Raw genomic sequence first — 24,809 nt, 5'->3', positions numbered from 1 at the left:
GTAAGTAAACACATTTAGAATATCTCATAAAAATAAAAAAATTATATGAGTAGTTTCCATTTCACAATACAGTGATTTCCAGAATCAGTAAAGCTACATTATGTTTTCTTTAATAACGGATACTAGTATGGTGCTTGCTTTGAAATATGCTATGCAGTATGAAATATATGATTGCTTGACATCTATTAATTATTATTCAACCAGCAACGGCACACTGCCCAATAACGTGAAGTGAATACACTTGACTTGAGCATTCATAGTTCAGAGGTTGATGTACTTGCTGCTTCCTGAGCAGATCTTCTTTTCTCCACCCTAGCGACCCGCTTTTTCTCTTCTTTTGTCGGTATCTTTTCATGTTAAAACAGATTCAGTCAGTGTTTGTGTTGCAATTGCTTAGTACGTTTTCGTTAATTTTTCACTTATGTTGACGCTTAAGTCTTCAATCTGCCTCTAGAATGATTTAAGATATGAAGAGGTAGGAGAAGTAACAGTGAAGGTGGTAGGGATGAAAACAACAATGATTCTACAATAAAATAAAATAAAAATAAAAAGAGGAATAACCTTGGAGGTCAATCATCACCCCGAAAGTGGATAGTAGACTTCATGTAGTAGATTTGTACCAAATTTCAGGTCAATAGGTCAAACGGTTTGCAAGCTACATCCATCCATTTTCCAACCCGCTGAATCCAAACACAGGGTCACGGGGGTCTGCTGGAGCCAATCCCAGCCATCACAGGGCACAAGGCAGGAACCAATCCCAGGCAGGGTGCCAACCCACCACAGTTGCAAGCTACAGGTGATTTAAAATTCTGGACAGACAAATGAACAGCCACAGTAGTGTATTATATATGAAGACTGGCTTTCTAAGTCTTTACTCATTGAAGGAATCCCAGAGAGGAATGTACTCTTTGCTGATGGGTACCCAAGATTATTTTTCAACTTGTGGAAAAATGAGTCAAGATGATCATTATTATCCTGTAATAGCAAATTCATTTAGTTATGTAGGTTACAAGTAAATATATACAGTAAGCCACAGAACAACCCCTCATCTATATATGTTATTCATGAAAATAACATTAATGGAATGGGATATTTGGCAAATCCAATTTGCTGGTGTGAGTGAAAACATGTGGGGGCGCCATAAAGGGCAGGCATTCCTTCTAGGTTAGGTTTCTGCCTTATGGTCAATACTGCCACAGTAGGCACTGGTAACTCTTGACCCTAAACTGGATAACTGAGTTAGAAAATGATAGATTCTGTTAATTCTTTATACTTCTGGTAGATATAGTTAAATAAAATACAAATTAATATGTATGTTAACATCATATGTAAATAACATTTCTTTGTTTAACATATTGGTTCATTGCATTTGTCTGTAATGAACCTGCATTCCCCCCAGGACTCGGTCCTGCCTTGCTCCAGTTCCTGGTGAGACAGCCACCTAGTAAATGGACCTGTACTAGGAATGTCCTTTTCAAAATTTGGATGTGTGAATTACACATTGAAATGCAGTTTTAAAATGGTTAATAAACAGTGTATGAAACAGAGTAATAATCTGAATTTTAGTGAAATTATTAGTCCTGTATAGAGAAGATCACACCTGTTCTGGCAGGATTGGGTGCAGGCAAGGAGGAACTCTGTGAAGGGCCTAAGCCCATCACAGGACATACTTACTCATCCTCCTACACTGGAACTCATAAAGCCACCCATTTCAAATGCACCTCTTTGGGATGTAATAAACCTATCAGTAACAACCTTTGCACCACAGGTTATCTGCACAGCCACTTTTAAATGATATTTAAAAGTTTAGTAAGGAACCATCAAGCAGCATTGAAATAACTAGTGGTTGAAAACAACATTTTCCAGTCATTTGCAGCAGTCTGAAATGGAGACTGCAGTTTATGGCTCACTGCTGTTTATACTTTTCATCCATTACTACAGTTCACTGTAATTCTCATCTTTTATTTGTCTTTAGTTTCTTCTGTATGCTGCAGTATATTTTGTCTGACATCCTTGTAATGTTAAAAGCAGCTGTAGAGATGATGAATGGATGGTTTGAGTTCAATAATTTAGCCACCACAGCACATTGCCTTCATGGTTATTTCTTGTTCTTTCTGGACCTACTGATATGGACTAAATTATGTTTTTTAAATTATCTAAGTAACAATTTGTTTTGATTCTTCTTGTTTCTCAATTATATTAATCCATGTTTAGGGTTGAAAGGGACTGGAGTCCATCCTGGCACCGTAGGGTACAAAGCTAGAAATCAGCTCTGTTCAGGTCATCAGATACACATCCACAGCTATGCACACACTGTGCCATTTTGGAGTGACCAAGCAGTCTCATTTCCATATTTTAAGATGTAGGAGGAAAACCCACATTACACAGGGCTGTTCCAACAGGATTAAACTGATATAACTGCCACAGGTGTATCACCCTGGTGGCTTTTTATTTCCAGTATATTATTGTAACCAGCAGTGTGCGTGCAGCAAGATGCTTATGGTTGTGTAAGATGTTCCATCTCAAGTCAGCTGCCAGACTGACCACTGTTTCAAATGGAGTTCCCTGTTTAGATTAGACATACAGCTCTTCGCTTGTAATCTCCGCATCCTGACTGTATATTCTGACCCTGTTGTCTCCGAAAGGATAGCTACCTTTGGGAGAGTTTCCTGAGCAATGGCACCCTCACACCGATCAATGTCTCTGAGCCCACATGTCTATTGTAAAAGTTCTCCCCACAAGAAAATAATGAAAAATACAGTATTTCACATTTAAAACCTGTCATGTTAAAAGTCAACTTGAAGACAGCAATAAATACATGCTAACATATACTAATTCCCTGCACACTCCATTATAACTCTGCATATATTTTTTGGCATTTATATCCCAATGAAAGACAAAGGAGCATCCCTACCATCTATCATCGTTCAGTTGCAGACACCTTAGACTGCACTACGACTACTGGGACCTGCAGTTCTGTGTCATGTATCCTTCTCTACTTGGTTCCTCACTCTTTATTAACACTGGTTAATGAAAGACATTCCATACCTTATTGCACTGTTTATACTGTAATTGCACATTTTTCTTTAGACTTAAGGGAGTTAAACGTGGCAATAATAAGGGTAGTGTACCTGTGTTGCTCTGGCAAAATAATGAAAGGCTTCTCACACTCTTCCTTACAACCTTCTCTCATCAAATTCCTTCTTACTGCATCCCTACCTAGCCAAGTAAGGCTGCTTTTATACTAACAATTCTATGTGTGGCTGCCAACTTTTTTTTTTTCTGCATCACCTGGTTACACATTATTTAAATGCAGACAATTACAAAGATGTTAAAACAATAATTGAATATACAGTACAAAATAATTATCTGTGTGATCAACAGACCATAACAATACAAACATAGCAAGTACAAACAAACTCCACATAGTCACTGATTGGGCTCTGAATGAAGTTAGCAGGTACTGCAAAGGCAGCAAACTAATCACTGAGCCGTAATGCTGGACTTTTTTTTTTTTTAATATACTGTATTCACCCATTTCTAATGTCTTTGCTCCATATGACCACTAGGGGGAATAACACTGCCCCAAATCCTAGACGCAATCTCACAGTCACAAGTCCCAGTTTGAATAAAAGATTTATTAAGCACCGATATCTCAACAAAGGATTCTTAATATTGTTGCAGAAAAGCAACAAACAATTCTTCTTCTTTCTCTTGGTCTCTTTTCTCCTCTACTCCTCACAGGAGAGCTTTGTCCATCTTCCACCCAACTCTAAATTGCCAGATTAGGCAGAGCAACTCCTTTTATCTCAGACCTCAGAATACTTCTGATGCTGGAGCATAGCCCTACTGGTAGTATTTCTGTGTCAAATGGAAGTCCCTAAAAGCAGGGATTGCGAATCTCAGAAGCTCCCACTGGTGGCCCCCACAGAACCAAACGGGGCTGCCTCTGGTCTGACTACAGGTCCCAGCATGCCCTGCGGATGTCCCTGTGGGAATCCTAACCCAGGGATGCTGCCATCTATTGTATCAGGGGAGACCATAACCATGTTGCATTTTCTCCCCTGTCCTTCTATTATATTGTCTTCTGGTTGGGTAAACTTCCCTGCCCCACACCAGGTGAGATGTCATCACACTTTATATTATTGGCATCTTATGCCAATCTCCTGAAAAGAACATAAAATGTTTGGTTTTTTCTTCACCCTCCCTTTCCGGCCAGGTAATGGACGAGCACCCATCCTGGACAGAGTGCCAACTCATGGGTGCTGTCCATCACATCCAGTTCAGGATTGTTTGCTTAAACATAGGCTTTATCAGCAGTATCAGGCACATGGCAGGTTCCAAATTTAGGCAAGATACCTGTACTTGCAGATTTGGATTCTTGAAGAGTTCTGGCTTTAAATTCTTACTCTCTCATTATCTTTATTGCTTTTCTAGGTTCTACCCATGTCCATGTGGGGTTTTCCCTCCAAACACTCCAGTTATTTTCCGCTGTTCAAATGACATGCAGGATCAGTTAATTGGTAATTCAGGATTGGTCCAGGAATGAGTGAGTATAGGTGTGTGAGAGCCTAATGTAATGGAATGGGAAACCGTTCACCAAATACTTCTAGTATGGAACTTACCTCCCCACTTCCATCTAGAAAATGAACAGATGACCCATAAAAGAACAGTATAAAATGACATGCCTCAAAAGAAGTGGCATTCTCTTGAAAAGTACCAGACAAGCCAGATGGACTGAGTGGTCTTGTCTCATTTGTCAAACCTTTGTCAGAATTAACAAACACATCCCTCCATGTATTATAAAAAAACAGAAGTGCAGGAAGATGGAAGCATCAGATAATCCGACCATAACATTAATGGCCTCCATTTCAATGTTCATGGCTTTTTTGCTTTTAGTTGCTTTTATGACAACTGTGGTTGTAGAAGAGGAAATAAGCTCAAAAGAGAAAACCACAGACATCACTTCCGTCACCATTTTCAGAATCTCGCAAAGAAGTGGAGTTTTTGGTCTTGTTTTCATCCATTTTTTGTTTTAAAAGGTAAGTAAAAAACTGAAATAAATTTTTGAGGAATTATATGCATTATATCGTGAAGCAAGAGTATTGTAAAAACTTTGATAAGAAGCTGAGTTTGTCCAGATCTGTGTTTGTGTGCACCGAAGGAGTACGTTTTTCACTTTAATTTTATGCCTGCACTTGTCTTTCATACTCTTAAGTAAGATAACAGAGAATCACTGATGGTTTCAATTACAGTTGCACACAGATGTTTTTCTTTATGTAAATATTAATAAAATGTACAGATGAATATATATATTCATATATCAAATGAAGTGGGCCTGTGATCACAGAGACAGATTGTAAACCCAGTATAATATATATTCTCTGACTGATGTCCTGAATCCTCTACCCTTCTGGTCTGATTTAATCTGACAGTCAGCTTCCATCTTCTTGATTTCTAATTTAAAGTACAAAATCAATTCAGTGGCAAGCTAAATGCCAGAGGAAAAAATGAAAATATATATTTTGCCTTTTAGGACCTATTTTAAATACTAATGATACTGATATTTCTTCTACTACTACTACTACTACTACTAGTACTAATAATAATTTTATAAGAACCTTTCAAGGTACCAAAGGGCACTGTATAACAGAAAAAAACAAAATAAAGACATTTAAGTAAGAAAAAAAGTATCATGTTAGAAAAACCTACATAAGTACTTAATATGTATCAATATTTACAAACATACATATACTATTGATGTAACCATAAAATATGTTTTAAAAAAAGGCAGGAAGCTAACATATGAAAATGCAGCTGTTAAGGCAATACAAAAGCTTGCTTAAAAAGACATGTTTTTAGTTGTACCTCAAAAGATGTTAAAGTTGTAGATGTAAAAAAGCAAAGGACTGTGCGAAGCTTTGAGAAAGGAACAGAGCAAAGATTAAGACTCAGAGGAACACTGAGAATGTGATGGCTTATATAAATGAAGGAGACTGCTGAGCTATTTAGAGACTAAGCCAGGGGTCGGCAACCCGCGGCTCTGGAGCCACATGCGGCTCTTCAGCCTCCTTGCAGTGGCTCCCTTTGGCCTTGACAAAAAAATAAAAACCATGAAAATGAATAATGGCAATTTCTTAATTTAACTTGTATATATATATATATATATATATATATATATATATATATATATATATATATATATATATATATATATATATATATATATATATATATATATATATATGTTTATTTACTACTACTACTACTGTTATACATTTTAACATCTAATTTAGAGAGTTTAATTCTGCGTGGACAGAAGCATTTGCCTTCACCGCCAACGACGCTGGCTTACCGGTGTGCTTAATATGTGGCGATAAATTATCGAACAACAAAAAATGCAACGTTGAAAGACATTTTCAAAACAAGCCCTCAGCATTCACTGAAAAATACCCAAGTGAAGATAAGCGAAAGAGAGCAATTTCGGAACTGCAACGGAAAGCTGAACAGAGCAAACATACTTTCAAAAAGTGGATCACTTCTACACAGTCAACTACAGCCGCTAGTTTTGTGGCAGCTCAAGAGATCGTAAGGAGGGGTAAGCCGTTCACAGACGGAGAATACATGAAAGAATCGTTCATAAAAATATCAGAGCATCTATTCTCCGACTTTAAAAACAAATGGGAAATTGTTCAGAAAATGCAAGCTGCATTTAGAGAAAGATTCAGTGAGTTCAGAAAGGAAAAACACACACTCTCTCCTTCCCTGTCACAACCCTGGACATCGACCCATCCCTGCTGAACACATCCGCATTCACAGGAGTAAGCCCGATCTAGAAATTGAACTGGACGACATAGCAGATAAAGATTAATGGGTGTCCAAGTTCAAATGCCTGACAGCGGATCTTGAAGAAGTCACCCGTCAGAAGGCTACTCTCACTAAAGAGCACAAATGGAGTGATATTTAAAACCTCCCCAAACCCGACAAATTTGTTTTCGACACATGGAATGCCATTCCCGAAACGTATATGAACATGAAAAAATATGCATTTGGAGTCCTGTCCATCTTTGGCTCAACATACTTAAGTGAGCAAGTTTTCTCAAGCATGAACTTCATAAAGTCCAAATATCGCTCCCGCCTCACACATGAGAGCCTGCAGTCCTGTGTGAAGGTCAAAGTCACATTGTACAGCCCCGACATAGAGATGATCAGCAGCGAACTTCAGAAACAGAAGTCACTTTAAACAGGTGACAACAATAGCATTTAATAAGCTATTATTTTTCAGAAAAACAAAACACATTCATTTCGGACCCGGAGCTGATGTAGGTTTTTTTGTATGTTCAGGTGCTTCAGTTGATTCAGCACACTGAAATGGAATTTAATGTTTACTGTTTTAAAGCTGCTAAGCTACAGCTAAATGTTTTATTTATATTAAAGTGGGCTAGTTTTTATTTTAATTTTACACTGGTATAGGAAGGACCCAAATAGGCCTGCATAGTTCAGTTTAATTTATTTCAAAGTAGCCCTACACATGCACACTGCACTTCTGTTTGTTGTATTCCGTGGTTGTAACATGTAAAATCTTAAAAAAGATTAAAACTTTTAAAAGTTTATCAGCTGTGTTATGTTTTGCGGCTCCAGACTATTTTTCTTTGGAGGAAGAGGGGGCAAAATGGCTCTTTTCATAGTGAAGGTTGCAGACCCCTGGACTAAGCAATGGAGAGACAGAATAAGCAGAATAATAAGGTTGTGGACTGAGGATTGTGGGGACCAGATTATGACTTTCTGAACCAGTTAACTTAATCTGCGTACCTTTTGTAGATATGGGAGAAAAACAATTTAACACAAGAAAGCCTTACACGGATTACAGGGAGTAATTGTAGATTTACACAGTGACTAGTCAACAGAGCTAGCCATTGTGCCACTTTCCTGCAAATGGTTATTATTATTATTACTATCCATCCATTATCCAACCCGCTATATCCTAACTACAGGGTCACAGGGGTCTGCTGGAGCCAATCCCAGCCAACACAGGGCGCAAGGCAGGAAACTAACCCTGGGCAGGGCGCCAGCCCACCACAGGGCACAGACACACACCAAGCACACACTAGGGCCAAATTAGGATCGCCAATCCACCTAACCTGCATGTCTTTGGACTGTGGGAGGAAACCGGAGCACTCGGAGGAAACCCATGCAGACACGGGGAGAACATGCAAACTCCATGCAGGGAGGACCCGGAGAGAGAACCCGGGTCTCTTAACTGCGAGGCAGCAGCGCTACCCACTGCGCCACTGTGCAGCCCGTATTATTATTATTATTATAATAGGTGGATGCACATTTTTCATTTTTCTGTGCGATTTTCTCCTACTGTCAGGCTTAATTGATGATTGTTTGTTGGCCTGGTGTGAGAGTGGATGGATGTGTAAGTGTTTTTGTGATTTTCAGGAGATGTGTTCAGGGTTGGCCTCCTTATTGTGCCCTATGCTGCTCTGACCCTGAACTGGATATTTGGTCTAGAAAGACTAATATTATTGTCCACCCAGTACTTTATAAAGCTGGTTCAGAAAATAAATGAATAAATAATTTATTTGGGAGACAGTTTTAACCACGGTGTTTTGCAAAATAAGTGAATTTGTAATATTTAAGAGTATTTGTTCAGGCAGATTTGACAATTAAAATAAATATTAGTTGATATTTGTGTTCTCATGGTAGAACAGATTATAGGATAACATACATTTCACAGGGAGTAAGTGTTTCATTTTTTTTAAATAACTTTTTTTTCCCCACTGTTTTCAAGTAGTATTATGTAGACAAAAAAAAAAAAAAGTCGAAACCAAAAATGTCCTTAAACCCCAGCACTGCCAACCTCCATGAAAGCTAACTCCTTGAACTAACACTTAAGAAAAAGTGAATCTCCAATATTTCTCCTCTTACCCTGCTTTAAATCAAACAGCTTTAAGCTTGAGAATGGCATGGTGGGATAAAGGATAGATTTACTGTTGAAACCCCAGTTCAATTCTCAAACACTGAACTGAAATGCCAGATTGAATGGCACCTCTAAAGTGGTTTGGTGTGAATAAGTCTGTGTGTACTAAACTGACATCTCATCCAGGCCTGATTTCAGACTTACAGCTCATACTATGTGTAATGACATTTGTTAATAGTTGTTTTAATAGGGATGGGAATGGAGTAGACATAATTATAGTGCATTATTTAACTAAAGGGGAAACTATGCAAACTATGTATGCAGGGGTGAAATTATTTATGCAAGTGCATCACATTGTGTATTTTCACAGTTAATGTCACTGTTACAGCCATAGTACCAACCCTTTTTATTAGCATATGATACATGCATGGATACAATCAGATATTTATGAGTATCTTACTGAATCAAAGGTAAGATGTTGAAAAGTTGGTGAAGCACAAGTCAAATTAAGCAAGTATCTCCAAAGTTTTCTAAAATAGTGACCTACAGTAGCATGTTCCTAGAGCTTTACTAGTATGAATGTGCCCTTTGGAAGCTTGGCAAACTCAGGCAATAGGGGGCAGCAAAAGGTCATACATGAGTGCATGCCAGATACTGCTTTAGAATAGTAAATGATTTATTATATGCTGAAATGAATGTGTACTCGGGCAAAACAGAGTTAAGATGAATACAGTACTGAAGATAAAGAAGAATATAGGATTATCTTTTTATTTCTACTATATACTGGTGTGGGGAAAAGTAGGTTTACACTTATATGTGTATGGAAAAAGACAGGCAGATTATGATTATTACAATAGCTTTATTAACTTGATAGCTTTTTAACTTTTTTAACTCAAAAAATATCACAATGGCACAGTGCAGTTAGGTACAATTTCGTAAGTGCTCAAATTGCCAGCCTTGCATACTCACAACTGTAAACCTATTTTTGCCCACTCTTAACATATTAGAATATTTTCATTGTTTGTGTTCTATTTTCATCTTAGCACTAGGACTGCTGGCTGCCAAATGTTTATTGATAAGGTTTTTCCTATTACAGTATTGCATTGGCATACTTGAACTATAAATGTGTAGCAATACATTTTTTTCTTTCTATATTTATATGACATTATAACTGCTAAATCACACTTTGCACGCTAGTAGACAGGGCAGCAGGTATAACTAAATAACAGACCTACCAGTTGTGTTTGTTTATAAAGAATGAGATTTAACCAAAGATTAAGAGTTTGGTTTAATGTCCATAAATGTGTTTGTGATTCTCAGAAGGACTGTACAGGCAGAGTTCATGTCAGCTGTAGTGCAAATTAAACTGTTCTCCTTGCCTCTCTTGACACCCTTTTATAACCCTGAAAGGGCTGACTCTGTAAGGGATGGTCTATTACGCCCGGGACTGTTTTTCCCCACTTGGGAGTAAACTCATCAGATGTCCTGAAATTCTAGTTTTCTGGTTCCTTCACGAGGAGAGACAAAAACTCTGAGTCATCAAGATGTAATTAATTTTCTCTTTCCCAGGGTTTAATTTCCTGTATTGCTAGAGCAAGCAGAGTGAACAGTGACTATAGTTGAGTCTTTCTTGGCTAGAAACAGTGTTCAGAAATTCTTTGTAGTAGAATTTAGTTATTAATTTTTGAGGCCGAAAATGTGCATTGCTTAGGCTTACACAGTCAATCACCTGTTTTTACAAGGTCTCAGAGAACTCAATTCAAGAACCAGTGCTGCTTAAGAGATGGCCATGTATATGAAAACACATTTTACTCATAATATGTCAATAGAGAGCAGCCATTCAGACTTCACAATGTGTATTTGGACTGTGGAAGGAAACTCACACAATCACAGGGTGTTAAATTTATATGGAAGACATTCCATATTGGATTCAAGATGGGGTTCTAATTCCATAAGGTAACAGTTCTACCTCCTGCATTGCCAAAATTATGTAAGTGGCATCTGAAATATTTATTTTGTGCTACGTTTATTTACAATTTTATATTGGCATTGTAAAAGTCAGAGGGAGTCCACAATTGGCGCCATGTGTTATATTGTTTTACTTGCCTTTAGCTCTGTTTGGTCCTATAATGAAATAAACAGTTTTATAGATGAATAAATGAGAAAAAGTGAAATAAGATTTGATTTAATAAATATATATAGAAAAAGTGAAATAAGATTTGATTTAATAAATATATATATCTTTTTTTAAAACTAGATGTCCTTTCAGATTGATTGGCAAAACAGCCAAGTAAAACTTGGTAATTTAATAATCAGCCTTGAAGATTCCAGCCCAGACTTTGAGCAGGTAGGATTTTATGGCATGTAATTATGATCACAATTCTGAAAGTTTATATTAAACTAGACACAGAACAAGAAGTGTCAAAAGAGAAGACGTTAACTGCAGAATATGAAGACATCATGTCATTGATCTCAAAGTTGCTTATGAGTTTCTGATTCAGTATGCAAAAACTGTGTTGAGGTTTCAGTGCCTGCTGAGGTTGCTTTATACCATAATATGAGGTGGCTTGTTTCACATACAGTATTACCAGCTAAAAAATCATTGTGTAACATTTCTGTTTGTTCAAACTTGTTAAGAAATTAACTCACCACTACGTGCAGTGTTCTTTATAATTTTGAGAACTGTGATTAAGCCTCTCATGCACTGACATTTACTAAGGCTGGAAGGATGCCACAACTTAGGGCGTCTCACGTATTTCTTTCAGCTTTGGATTTGGTCAGGGAATTTTAATGTGATTTTTAAACTATAGGAAGCACAGATGCATTTGCTTCTACAAAATGTTATTCATCAAAGATAAGAATTTTAGAATCCCAGAATATTCTTCAGATGCTGGGTACTGTCTAAATGTTTGAACCAGCTTTTATTTATTGTGCTGGGTAGCCAAGTGAACATAGAAAGGTGCAAGAAGAAAACAGCCCAACTGGGCCCTAAGAAAAAGAGACAAAATGTGGTGATTGACATTGCCAGATAACAGTGAAAGATGCTAACAGGGAGGGTAAGCCCTGTTGTTGTACTGAATGCCCAAAAGTACTATATACCATAGCATCCTGGAACAAGACAATGAGACGTGGACTGAGTATGGGATGTTCTCTCAGAAAGTTAGAGAACAGACAACCCTGCAGCACTAGGATACTCTACCCTTCTGAAATAGGAAGAATGAAATCATGGAAACCAGGAACAAGAATAAGACAAGTTGACTTTCTGGCTATCCCAGAGCAGTACCTAATTTCATGGGATGTGATCAAGGACTATGTTGCTCTTTGAACAGTGGTGTAGCTAGGGAGGGGCAAGGGGGGACATCTGTCCCCGGGCACAGCATCCGGGGGCACCAAATTGATGTTCCCCATTACATTTTGGCAAACAGAAGGGGGTGCGAAATCTTCAGTTGTACCCGGGCGCTGAAAACCCTAGCTACGCCTCTGTCTTTGAAGAGGAGCAGCAGCAGGAAGGTTATTCAAAGACATGTTTGTGTTAAGACAAGAAGATCCTCAAGTGTACTGGGAATGTAGAGGCTACTGGAATGAGCAAAAATCATCTCTAACTGTGGAGCTAACTCTGGATGTCCTGAAAATGACCGGAGGTCAGGGTTTAAAGCTGATTTGGCCCAAAGATTTATAGAGAGAAATAAATAAACAGAGAGAGAGAGAGAGAGGCTATTTGTGAAGCTAAACAGCACTTTAGGTGAACAGAACAGTAAACTTGCAGAGGAATAGAAAGAGATGGAAAGAGCAGGTGATACAGAAAGTTAAAGCATGTTTTATGATAAGTAGGAGCTAGAACTCTCTGCTAGAACAGTGCAGCAAACTAGATATTAGACAACTGCAAAAAAAGTAAGCGTAAAAAATAAAAACTCAGACTAAAGTGTTAAAGTGCAAGGAAAAATAACAGCACCAAAACATTTTTTCTCTAACTACTATAGGTCAAAAGGCAAATAATAATTTTACATGCATCTGTACCTGACATATATTGTTCAGTCTTTTTTAATGGTGCCATCCATTAATTCACTTCACTTATCTATGGTTTCTTAGATCAACCCCATCACTAGTGAGGACTATCTCTAGGTGCTATTCATCTCTGGTTTTCATCCCCACACAGAAAGGAGAAACAAATGCTTATGCAGCTGTGCAAAGTGGAACTCTCCTTCAACCGAACAGGTGGACCTTTGAACTTCAGCATTGCATCTAGCGGATATCATAAGCTCTTTATCTCAGTCTTGCTTAGTTCTAACCACCTTTTACCCTCTTCTGAACAATTGTGGACAAGTCCAGAAATGTCACTGACAAGAAATCGCATAGGTTCTCATCCCTCACCTTTTTACAGTACATATATCTACAAGGAGAAGCTAGCTGTGTCCCCAAGTCAGTCATCTAGTTGAAGTAAAAACAATTTCCTTTGCTCAGGCAAGCAAGTGGGCAGCTTTTTTTTTCATTAGTCAGGTAGTCCAGGTTTTTTGTGTTTTACACCAAGTTATGCATTTTTGTGTAGTGGTGTTGGATGCAAGTGGTTTTTGAATGCCAACAATGCCTATGAAGTGTCCTTCTAGCCCTTTCAATGTGGTCCCTATTGCAACCATTGATTTTTCTTTGCTGATGCAGTTTGTGCATGTTTAGCATGTACTGTCATTATTTTTTAGATTGTACCTCTGAAGACATAAGAAAAAATTTCACAGTTTTTGTGGGCATAGCAAAGTGCTAATTGCCAGACCTTTTTTATAGTTGACATACAGCTAATTGTCAATCAGCTCATTAATATGACTCACCAATTCAAGTTATATTTGTAATTGTAATTTAGTTCCTTGAAAGTTCAACTTCTTTCTTATGTGGTGTTTTCTTTGTTTTGTCGACCTATGTAAATATAATTTATTTGCATTAAATAAATTCCCATGCAGAGGCTTAAGGAGAAAAGCTTCAGGAGCCTTAATAATTATAAACTGTTGGAAGAATTAACTAAATTGACAATAGTTTCTGGCTTATTTGGTAAATCTTTGAAGTAAAATGTAAGTCTTTTTTAAATGTGTCTTTCCTTGCAGCTAGTGTAAAATATGATGAAAATCATAACTGAAAGAATTTCATTCATCTTTTTATAAACATCAATTATTTTAGATACATTAATAATTAATTGTATTCAAACTTGATTATCTCTGATACATCAGTCCTTTGAAGGGCCAACTCTTATTCATATGGGAACAATTTTGATTCTTCAAATAACTAACACACATAATTTTGGAATGTGAAAGCAAAACAGCTGTACCCGGAGGTCAGTACAGGCAGACATAGGGACAACATGGCAATCCCTTATAGACAGTGCTTGAGCTGAGATTCAAATCCAAGACTTTGTAGGTCTGAAAAAGTAATGCTGTGCCACTTAATAATTCATGTTGTTATAAATTAAATGGCTTTCAGTTTCTCATCTCTGCCTGTATTGTCCTGCTCAGGGTTACAGGGAGTCTGCTTATATGCTAGGAGAAAGAGTGAAAGAAGTGAAAGGTCTGAACCATAAAAGCTTATTTACTTCCATAATAAACAAATCAGCATATTTAAGTGTATTTTTCCTCTATTTTTTACAGAATCTGGGAGTTCTGAATCTAAACACACAATCATACTTCATTCCCAGCTATACCAGGGCACAGGTTTTCATCTTCCTTGAAAACTCCACAAAAGAATTGAGCAAAGTCATTCATATGGCATCCAAAAGCAAAGCTACAGCATCCCAGACATATTCTGAGGACTCAATTCCTAGTTATGTTCACAAAAGAACAATTTTCAGCTATGCAATGTGCCTTGTGAAGAAAATAATAACGGATGTTAAACAAGAGTTTAAATCAAAAGAAGGGGATAGCATATTATATGGGAGTAGTTGGCAGCCATTGATGCAGTGCCAGCCTGTTTCCACAGGTAAGACAGATGGAATCCACACAGCAATGAGTTTTCACAACCAACCGTTGAAATTGTTTGTGGATAGTCTTCACAAATACTGTGATCCAGGCCTGCTAGACTACACTACACAGCTTATATCTGTTGCACTTCAGGAGGCAAAGGAAGAAGTTAGAGCTTCCAAAAGTGAGAGTAGAAGATTTTCATCACTACACACAAGTGTACCACCTTTACACCGTCCTGATTCCTTCTGCAAGAATGGCTTCCATTCTAGTCCTAACTGTACGCTTCTCAGTAAGCCCGAGATTAAAAACTGCATGGCCTCTGGCACAAGCCAAAATAAATTCCAAAGTTCAAGTATCTCTGAAGCTGTCTTTGATCACAAGAGTTCAGGTGACTATTCTGAAGGGTCCCACTTTACCCCACTTGAACATGAGGCAGGCAGTGCATGTACCAGTTTTCCCAGTGAACTCGTGCAGGATTTCCAACCTTTTCCTCCTCCACCAACACCCAAAGATGACACAGAAGAGGGGTCCACTAGATGTGAAGCACCAAATGAGTTTATGGAAAAACTGGTTCAGTCTTTAATTGGTGAATATTCTGAAAGTGTGACATCAATCAATGCCCGAAACAGAGAAGCAATGAAGAATCACTCAAGTGGCCAAGTAGATAGTATAGAAATCTATGCAGATCAGCTGGTGATGGAGCAGCTTAAATTGGTTTTGTGTAGTGGCACAACTGAAGCGACAGAAGGTGCACACTGCCACAAGACAGGCTGCAAACATCATTTTCTGTCACAAACAAATAGAGCTGTGAAAGTGAAGTCTGCTGCTGCACCAAAGATGAATCACGCACCCCAAAGCTCTTCACTGAGCCTTCCCAGCACGATGAGTCAAGGTTCAGAAAAAAAGAAAGATCAATTGTCTGAAAAGAAAGCCTCAAGCAAAGACACAATGTATCATCACAAATATTTTATTAAAAACCTTGCTGCTTTTGCAGACAAGTGGGTGGAAGAATTAATCCAATCCTCATTTCAGATATTAAAGACATCATTGCCTTTCAGCCAGTGTCCAGAGTCAGCAAAGGTAGGAGAGAAAGCAGAGCCTTTCAGAGACTGTGGGCCATGCAAAGAGTTGACACTTAAATCCAATAGAAATATGGAAAAAAGGAGCAGTTCCACTACCACAGTTGTCCCTGTTACACCAACTGTGGCCACCAAAACAGTTCCTGAATGCCAGACTTCTCCACACCATGTGTGTCACACATATGGCAAAATGCTGACACAAAACATTCTGCGTGAAGCTTTCAGAGCACAGATGGTAGCTGCTCCTTGTGGTAATCAAAATGAGGTCATGCAAGATCTGTTTGCCAAAGTCAACGATAAAGCTGAGAAAATGAGTGAGCAAATTGTGCAGGATGCTATTGTATCACTGGGGAAGCAAGGAAGTCAAAAACATTCAGGTGAAAAGGAAGTTCAAATGTTAGAGGGCACAGACTCCAGCAGCCTCAGAGAGAAAAATGATGGAGGCACACAGTGTGCACAGACATCATTAGAAGGAACTGGAAGATGTACACTGGACAGTGCAATTAGACAGACTCAAGACTGTGTTAAGCTCTTACCTAAAAAATTACCTGGCCATTGTCATTCAGAAAATGGCCAAAGTGTTATTTATCAGTCACCTGTGTTCAAAGCACAGGAGTACAGAACTGACTCTTCCAGAATGTCCATGGTACCCTTGTCTATGATGGAAGACAAAGAATTTACAGAATCTGACACTAATGGAAGTGTCAAACCAGTGTTAGTAAAGATGGATTTTAAGCATGACATTTTCACTCAAGAGCTCCAGGTGGTACTTCTCTGGGCATCTGCCTCACATCTAAATATACCAGCTGTATACTACATCCTGTCATCTAAAGAATCTCAAGCACAGGTAAAGATGAGCTGGTGTTTCAACATGAACATTGTTTGAATAGTTGCTGTTGCATTTAGATTGATAGCATGAACACATTTACACCAAAAATGTGTAATGGTTAAAAGTTACTCTGTGCTGACTGCTTTACTTCATGCATCCAACCTACACTGAGATGAATATAAGGGATTTATTAATGTGACAATAAGAAAGTATCCAAAAGATGACTAGCATTTCTGTACCACTGTGTATGGCTTTAGGATAAAGGAGTGGGGGATCTACTGTGTGATGGTCTTCCTTTCACCTCCTTATCTCTCTGAAGTTCTCTCTCTCTTTCTGTCTTGGTCTCATTTGCCAAGAGCCTATGACCTAATTTAATCTACCGACTCCAGGGTCACTCTGGCACTGGGAAGAAGAGGTCTTTGAAGCAGTATTGTAGGGTAATGTCTAGGCCAGCACTGGACTCAATCCTCCAAGACTTGAACCTCCTGCAAAACTCTAGGGCCTCTTTTCCACACTTGCTACATTAGTCAGTGGAGGAACTATACACTACTGTTTTGGTTAAATGAGCCAGTACCAATTGTAACTTGTCATTAACATAATTCTACTAGTTCTTTGCTGCGATTGTCTGCTAATCCTCTATTGTGTTTGAGAATTTTACTTGTCCTCTGTCTATATCTCTCTCTGTCTGTTGAATTTTCTTCTGGGACACCATTTTGCACCTAGAAGCTCAACACCCTCATCTAACCACCCCAGAATAATGAAAAGTCTCATGTGTCCAATATCTTCTCCACATTCTTTTCTCTTGATATTGTATTGGCAACCATACAGTGTTTTTTTTTAGTATATTAGCCATTATGTGTGACTTCAAGCTGGCCATTTGGGATCAGAGCAAGATTTAGTGAATTTCCCCTTGGGATTAATAAAGTATCTATCTATCTATCTATCTATCTATCTATCTATTATATTATTATATAGTGCCTTTCTATCTATCTATCTATCTATCTATCTATCTATCTATCTATCTATCTATCTATCTATCTATCTATCTATCTATCTATCTATCTATCTATCTATCTATCTATCTATCTATATAAACCTATCACAGAGAAAATACATTGGGTAGAGTAGGACAAGTACTAACAGAAACACATGAAAACAGTCACTTCACACCCACATATGGATCTACGTCATAGTGCTGGATCACTGCCCATACAAATGATCAAATGCCTGTATCTCTCTCTTTAGGTTCATTTTATGTCTCACCTTCCAATTTTTTTAATAAATTCACTGATTTTTTCACTTTTCACCCCATTCTCATTTTTGTTATTTGTGAGCAAATACCCTGTTCATCCCCGCTCCAAGCTTAATGTGGATTGGAGTAGGCCATCTAGTGCACTTCTGGAAAGCCCATATTTATGGAGACTTTTGCTTCTACATAAAGCCTTGGCACCACCAGACCACAGTATACACTGGTGTCTCTGGTGATCTCCTTAACTTTGAGCCCTAATAAAGCATTTAAAAATGCTTCTGGGCCACCTGCTCTAACCAACACATAACAGGGCACTAGAGTCAGAGGTAGGGAGGACTTCAAACAGGTTTATAAGTTGAATAGATGTGGTCTGGCCTCCCTCGACAACCCCAATGCTACCTCCTATCCTCAGTGCCTCTTTGAGTGGAAACTCCAGTGTGATGCCTTCTTTGCTGACCTGAGGCAAACCAAAATACATTACACCTCTTCGATATGTGCAGTTATGGAGGATTTTTAATTTTTGTTTGGCCTGATTTTTGTGTTTTTCCTCAAATACATTCAAAATTCACATAACTTGGATGATTTATTTCATGAAAATGTATATTGGAATATTGACTAAGCCTGTTAAAATGTTAGGGTGGCATCTCCATCAGTGATAATAGGAAGACTATCTGCACAACAGATTGAGTTACTTGTGTTTTTCTGGTCATGACAAAACTGTAAGTGCAAGGGATGGGATCTTATTCTCAGTATTCAAGATGTAGAAAGTGTGTAACACTAGTTTCCCCTATGAACTCTAATACACTTAACTTTCAGAAACCTTTTCTTATGTTGTTTGTTAAACAACTCTTCTGTGGCTAGCTTGTGATAACAAGTCCATGGTGGTATCTCTTCAGATTGGGGAACAGCTGGTAGTAAAACGGAGGTGTCTGGAAAATAGGGTGGGTAAGACATCTCTTTGAATTTGATTTCACCTGTGTGTGATGGATGGTATATGATCTGCTTTTACAAAATAATACAAAAAAACAAAACAAATCTTACTATATTGTATAGAACTATATTGAATAAAATATGGAGACAGCATACCTTCAACCAAATGCACCTAGAGTCCTTGATTCATTTGTAGTGTTATTGCCCATATACTATATCTTTGGTGGGTTTCTTAGGAAGTATATTTAGCTGATGACTTTATTTAAGGTATACATATGCTATACCTGTTTACAGGTATTATTCACACTTGGAGAGGTAGGAGGCTTAAGTAACTTGTTTAGAGTCACACAATGAGACAAAGACAAGACCTGAACTGTCAACTTTGTGTTTTAAGGGCCAATGTGTTAATCGCTACTGCATACTGTCTACAAAACTGAGTGTAAGAGGAATCCATCTTTTTAATTGTTTCCAGCTTAGGCTTTTACTCAGCCTCTGATTGTGACTGAAGTGATAACACACCACAGTAGTAGCTCAGGCTCAAGTTTAGGAAATCCTGCCTTAGACCCTGGGGTTTGGATTTCTTTTTCTAATGAAAATTATGATTTTTTTATTCTGTGCAACAAAGGAAGATGATTTCCCCCAGGATGTTCCCAAATGACCAAATGATCCCTGAATTTGACTATTGTAATGTTCAGCCTGTTCCGATATAACATCACTCGCTGATACCATGTTGAAGTTTTTAGCAAAGCAGGTTAGGTCCCATATGTATCCCGCCTGTAGTATAATACTGAACACATACTGGTATGGGGTATGGTGGGTTTTATGAGCAAAGTGAATCTCAGTTACTGATGAACATACCAGTGGGTGTGCCATTGACAATCTGCTTTATGTAAAACCTCATGGCTGCTTTGTGATAAATCCATCCTTAGTTCATTCATTTAACTGACTTGAGCATCCACCATCTTGCTAACTGGTACAATAATCTCTTCCAAGCCTAATAGTGAGTGAGGGATCACAAAAATTACCTGTTATGTGTAGCACTACTTTTGACATAGTGTCAGTGACTCCTATCATCTGCAATTTAATTGGATGTATAATTTCCATTTGTGGGAACTGGTCCCATGTATCAACAATTGGATCCTGCGTTGTTATCAGCTATTATTATTATTATAGTTGTTGTTGTTATAACTAGCACATAGGTGACTTGCAGTACAAGAATGCATGAAAGTTGTGTCGTGATATTTTGTACAATTGTCACACAGTCAGCTTAAATGGCCTGCTAAGGGTTACACAGTGAAGTCCAAGATTGAAACATCAACCTTATGGTTTAAATTAAGTGAATTAGCCAGTACATTTGGGATATAAGTGCTGTTCCCAATATTCAGTATTAGACTACAAGGATTAAAAAAATGGTTTCACCACTGGGTTTTGACTTACACTGAAAAAAGATAGAGCTTCATAAAAGGATGCCAGAAGAGTACACAAGAAAGGGGACAACAGACAGCAAGTCATTGTCATTCCCATACTTACTAGACCGTAGCTCACAGACAGGGCTACTTACAAGTGACCCACAGTTCTCAGTGCCTGTTGACTCATCCAGGGAAAAGAGTCTGCTATTTTCCTACAAAACGTAGATCTAAATTTGGTGACTGTTCATTGTTGGTGACTCTGAAAAGACTGTGAACTGGACAAACTGCAAGTGTACAACTGAAACCAAACTTAATGTCTTTTATATCAGATTTTGTTAATATGTATGTTACGGTGCATCTCACAGTGAAGAGATAAATCTAGCATAAAAATAAAGAAACACAAACAACCAATATGAAAAACCTGGGTTCAACAAAAAAGCATTATTGAATTGCTTGACCCACTTTCTTTGTATATAATGCACACTCTTCATTTTTCTTTCTTTTTTTTTAAAGGCTGTTGCAGAAATAAATCACGTGGAAGTTTAAATGTATGAGTAAGTGGCTCTTATCAAACAATGCTTTGCAAATGTTGAAGTCTTTTAAAAACTTTCAAATGATGCTGGATTACGAATTATTCTTACACATCTTGTGTCAGTATATTTATTGCTTGAGAGAAGAATTATAAGGAAAATCAACTGGATGGTTTAGTAAGTTTTCAGACCCCATATACTGTATTGCCCTAAGGTGGTGTAGTATTTAACACTGAGGCTTCACAGGTCCACAGTCTTAGACTGTGTGGGGTTTGCATGTTCTCCACTTGTCTGTATGATAATGTCCCTGGGTACTCCAATTTGTCTCCCATATCCCAAAGATATGCATGTCATTTTAATTGGCATCTCTAAACTGACTCCTGTTTGAGTGTCGAGAGCGGATTAGCAGGATCTGATAAAGAATAATGGAGAAATCTGATCAAGTATAACTGGCCTCAGAGTCAAATGGATCATTAGGCACAAGATAAGAACCAACCCAGGACAGAATGCCCACACACGCATACACACACCCATTCTACACTAACAATAATGCATGGGGTGTTCATCATTTTTGTGCATGTGTAATTAATGTATTGTTTTTCTACTTCTCATTTACCTCCAGATTTCATATGTTGTAAGAATGTGCTGAAGAAGTCCTGGACTGTGAGTGACCTGCTGAAAAAAGTGCTCTCCTACTGTGACCTAAAGGAAGAGGCTTCCATCAAGGGTCAGCCTTTGACAGAGCATTTGTTTGAAATGGATGCTTCATGACACAGAACTTCAAGAATCATGAAGATGTTTTTACCTTCTTCTTCAATCTTATAACTTTTCCACTCATCAGTAATTAATATTCAGTCAAGATTTTGTGGCCTTTTTAATGGAACCTGTCATCCATTGATTTTCTTATTCCCCTTTTTCGGGAGTGATTAATAAGAGCTGGAACCTATACTGTATAGACAACATCACACCTAAGAATCATCCATCTAGTTTGGGATCTCTTCAGTAGGAAGGTGTAATATGAACTGGTCCTCTGCTGGGTCAGCTGTACAACAGAAGACTCTCAAGAAGGATATTTACTCCAATATGTAATTGTTGCAAAAACTCTAAAATTCTAGATGAAAGACTTGGAAAACATTCCTTCATGACCAGTTGGGTTCATTTCATTCTGACGAAAGACCGGGAAGCCTTCACAATGCTTTGAGAACCTCTGATCTAACTTTGAAGTAATAACATGTTGGAAACTAGACTGCTGTTTAGTAATTTCCACATGGTCCATCTCCATGGATGACAGTTCCACCTCAATTCACTGACCTGTTTGTGTTCTGTATTGACCTTCTTCACAGAACGCGTGGAGGCTTCTTGAATATCTGTCAGTTTAGTAATCTCAAGAATAACTTCATTTTCCTATTCCTAGAATTATGACCTATCTGAAGACACACTTAAAGTTCCCTATAGTCTTAGTTCCCTGAGAAATATTTGCATACTGGACTTGTTTTGCTTCTTTTCTACCTGAAGATAACTGTGTGCTGTGTTTCCAGATGTGTGGTTTCTCACATCAAGTTGGGTCATTTTTGAAAGCTTTGTGCAGAAAAAAAAAATTGATTTGGCTTTGTGAGTTTTTTTGTGCTTTTTTCAAAGGAACCACCCATTGACATAGACAGTGTCAAAACTCCAAGGGTGGTGGGACTTCGATATCAGCAAAACAATCCCAAGATCAACAGTGTCATTCATTGGGCTGGTTTTCAGGTGTCATTGGGCTGGAAATATTTTCAGGAACTGGCTACCCTGGCTGTGTGAGAGGCTTTTGCTGAGTTCAATCGGGGAGACACTGAGACGGCTTATATCTATAAGGCCTTGGCTATAGCATAAGCCTGGGAATATATATGAATCTGAAGAAGCAGGTCATTGGAAGTATGATTGTATTCAGCATTGACCAAGAATAGGGGTGTGACTCCATTACAAAGTGTCAACATTGCAAATGTTAACTGCTTGGAAATTCTTTCCTGTTTAAATGTAAATGTTTATTCACGTATTGTGCACATGGAATTCATTAGTTGACCCGCTGGTTCATGCATTTTAACCTGGAGACAGGCATACTGCCAAGAACTTTGGTGGTCTGAAACATGCAGTCATCTGGTGAAAAAACATCTGGTTAAACAGATCTTGTAGTCTTTTAGCATAACTGGGGGCGTATGGTCATTAGTAAGTTTGGGTCAGCTGCCACATTTCTTTGTCTGAAAACACATGTCTAGTCAAGCATAACGTGTCCATCCGTTATCAAATCTGCTCAGTCCATGTCAGGTCTGAAGAGATTGGAGCCTAGTCTGACAGCTTCAGAACGAGGGCAGATCAACATTTGAACAGAAGGGGTGCTGATGTACTGGAGATGCGTATGAATAGGTTAGTCAAGAATTGTTTTAACTAGAGAATGGAGCAGCAGTGAGTTTTGGACAGGACAAGTTTAGAACTTCACTTGAAAGGACAAATAGTAGTGTAATATCAAATACACAGAGTAACTTAATTTCTAGTCCAAAGTAAAAGTGTCATTGAAGAAAAAGTACAGTAATAGTGCATTGACGCTGGACAAGTTACATCATGACATGAGTCACCAAAAGAATGAGCTGGCATTACATAATCTATAGCAGAAGAGCCTATAAAACCAGCAACTCTGCCTTGTCTCACACACTTTTTCCAACTAGTGCAGCAAAAGGCAAGTAGTCCTTTTAAAGATAGCGAGTCACCTCAAAGAGCCATGTAAAGAGCAGCAAATCCATCCATTGTGGCACTCAGTCCCGACACTATTATATATTCAGATTTGTTTGCCTTAATGTATGGCGAATTAAGAGGTAAAACCAATGAGCTGGAATTCTTTGTAGTCTGCACATAACTTTTATATTATAGGAATAACAGAAATGGGTAAAATGAGTAAAACATAGAGGGTACACATTATTTAGGAAAGACAGGCAATGAAAGCAAACCACGGAAAAGATTTAAAGGTTTACAGTAAAAAAAAAACATTCTCACCTCCAGGCAGTGCTGAGAATGAATTCAAAAAGTGGATAAAATATTAGAATATGTTGTAAACAAATGCATGATAAAAACATTTAAATATAAATCAAATGAAATTTTGCACAGAGTGCTACAGTGGACTAGTTAGGACCATATTTGGAACATGATGTAGAAAATAAAGAGAAATTATTCAAAACAAAAGTCACAAAATATATTTCATACAAAGTCCTCCTGGAAATTGAAACAAACTACTGTTCCATGCAGTTGAAGTGGAGGAGCATTGAGGAGTTAAAATCCGTTATGTATAAACAGAAGAGCACCCAATGATGCTTCTCCACCAGTCTCAGTGAGCTGGCTAAGACGGCTTCCTCATTTATTTCCAGTGACATTTTTCCAAAGTTCTCCTCCTTCCTACACAGAACCCTTCAATGAGACTGTAATGACACCACTTCCGCTTGTATCATTACGTTGCAGATAACAAGACTGTTGTAAATGTATTATTTTTCTTGGACCACTTTTAAAACATGTGTTTTTAATTTTTTGAATCAGTAAGGTGTTGTGCACTGGACTGCAGCCAAAGTAGAGACATTTGGCTAATTGGGGATCATGAGAGGTCTTCAGCATGACTTTATGATCTTTCATTTCTAACAAGAAAGTAGCCACAAATTAAAATAAACTGTAAAAACTGTGTGCAGAATTAAACAGTACTGTGAAAGAAGCGAAAAAATAATAAGAATAGAAATGTTTAGATTTGATGGAATTAATGTAGAGGTTACACGACTATTTGCGTCATTGCTTATAAGAAAATAACAATAACTGGAAACTGGGCAGTCAGCCTTATTCATTTCCCTAGTTTTAGGTCCTGCTGGTTTCCATGAGGCTTCAATGAACTACTTAATTCAAGAGCAG

At 38.0% G+C, this 24,809-nt stretch overlaps 1 protein-coding gene across 1 annotated transcript; it reads left to right on the top strand.

The window, feature by feature from the left end:
* Positions 1–4,953: 4,953 nt before the first annotated feature.
* On the top strand, positions 4,954–23,736 carry LOC114662171 (uncharacterized). Its single transcript, XM_028815528.2, has 4 exons — positions 4,954–5,042; positions 11,184–11,273; positions 14,554–16,791; positions 21,514–23,736. Exons 2-4 carry the CDS (start codon positions 11,184–11,186, stop codon positions 21,538–21,540), a joined length of 2,355 nt encoding a protein of 784 aa, XP_028671361.2. The 5' UTR covers positions 4,954–5,042; the 3' UTR covers positions 21,541–23,736.
* The last annotated feature ends 1,073 nt before the right edge of the window (positions 23,737–24,809 follow it).

The sequence above is a fragment of the Erpetoichthys calabaricus genome, chromosome 12 (genome assembly GCF_900747795.2).
Source record: "Erpetoichthys calabaricus chromosome 12, fErpCal1.3, whole genome shotgun sequence".
NCBI lineage: Eukaryota > Metazoa > Chordata > Cladistia > Polypteriformes > Polypteridae > Erpetoichthys > Erpetoichthys calabaricus.
The sequence above is the reverse complement of the archived record's forward strand: the minus strand, read 5'-3'. Positions and strand labels throughout refer to the sequence as shown.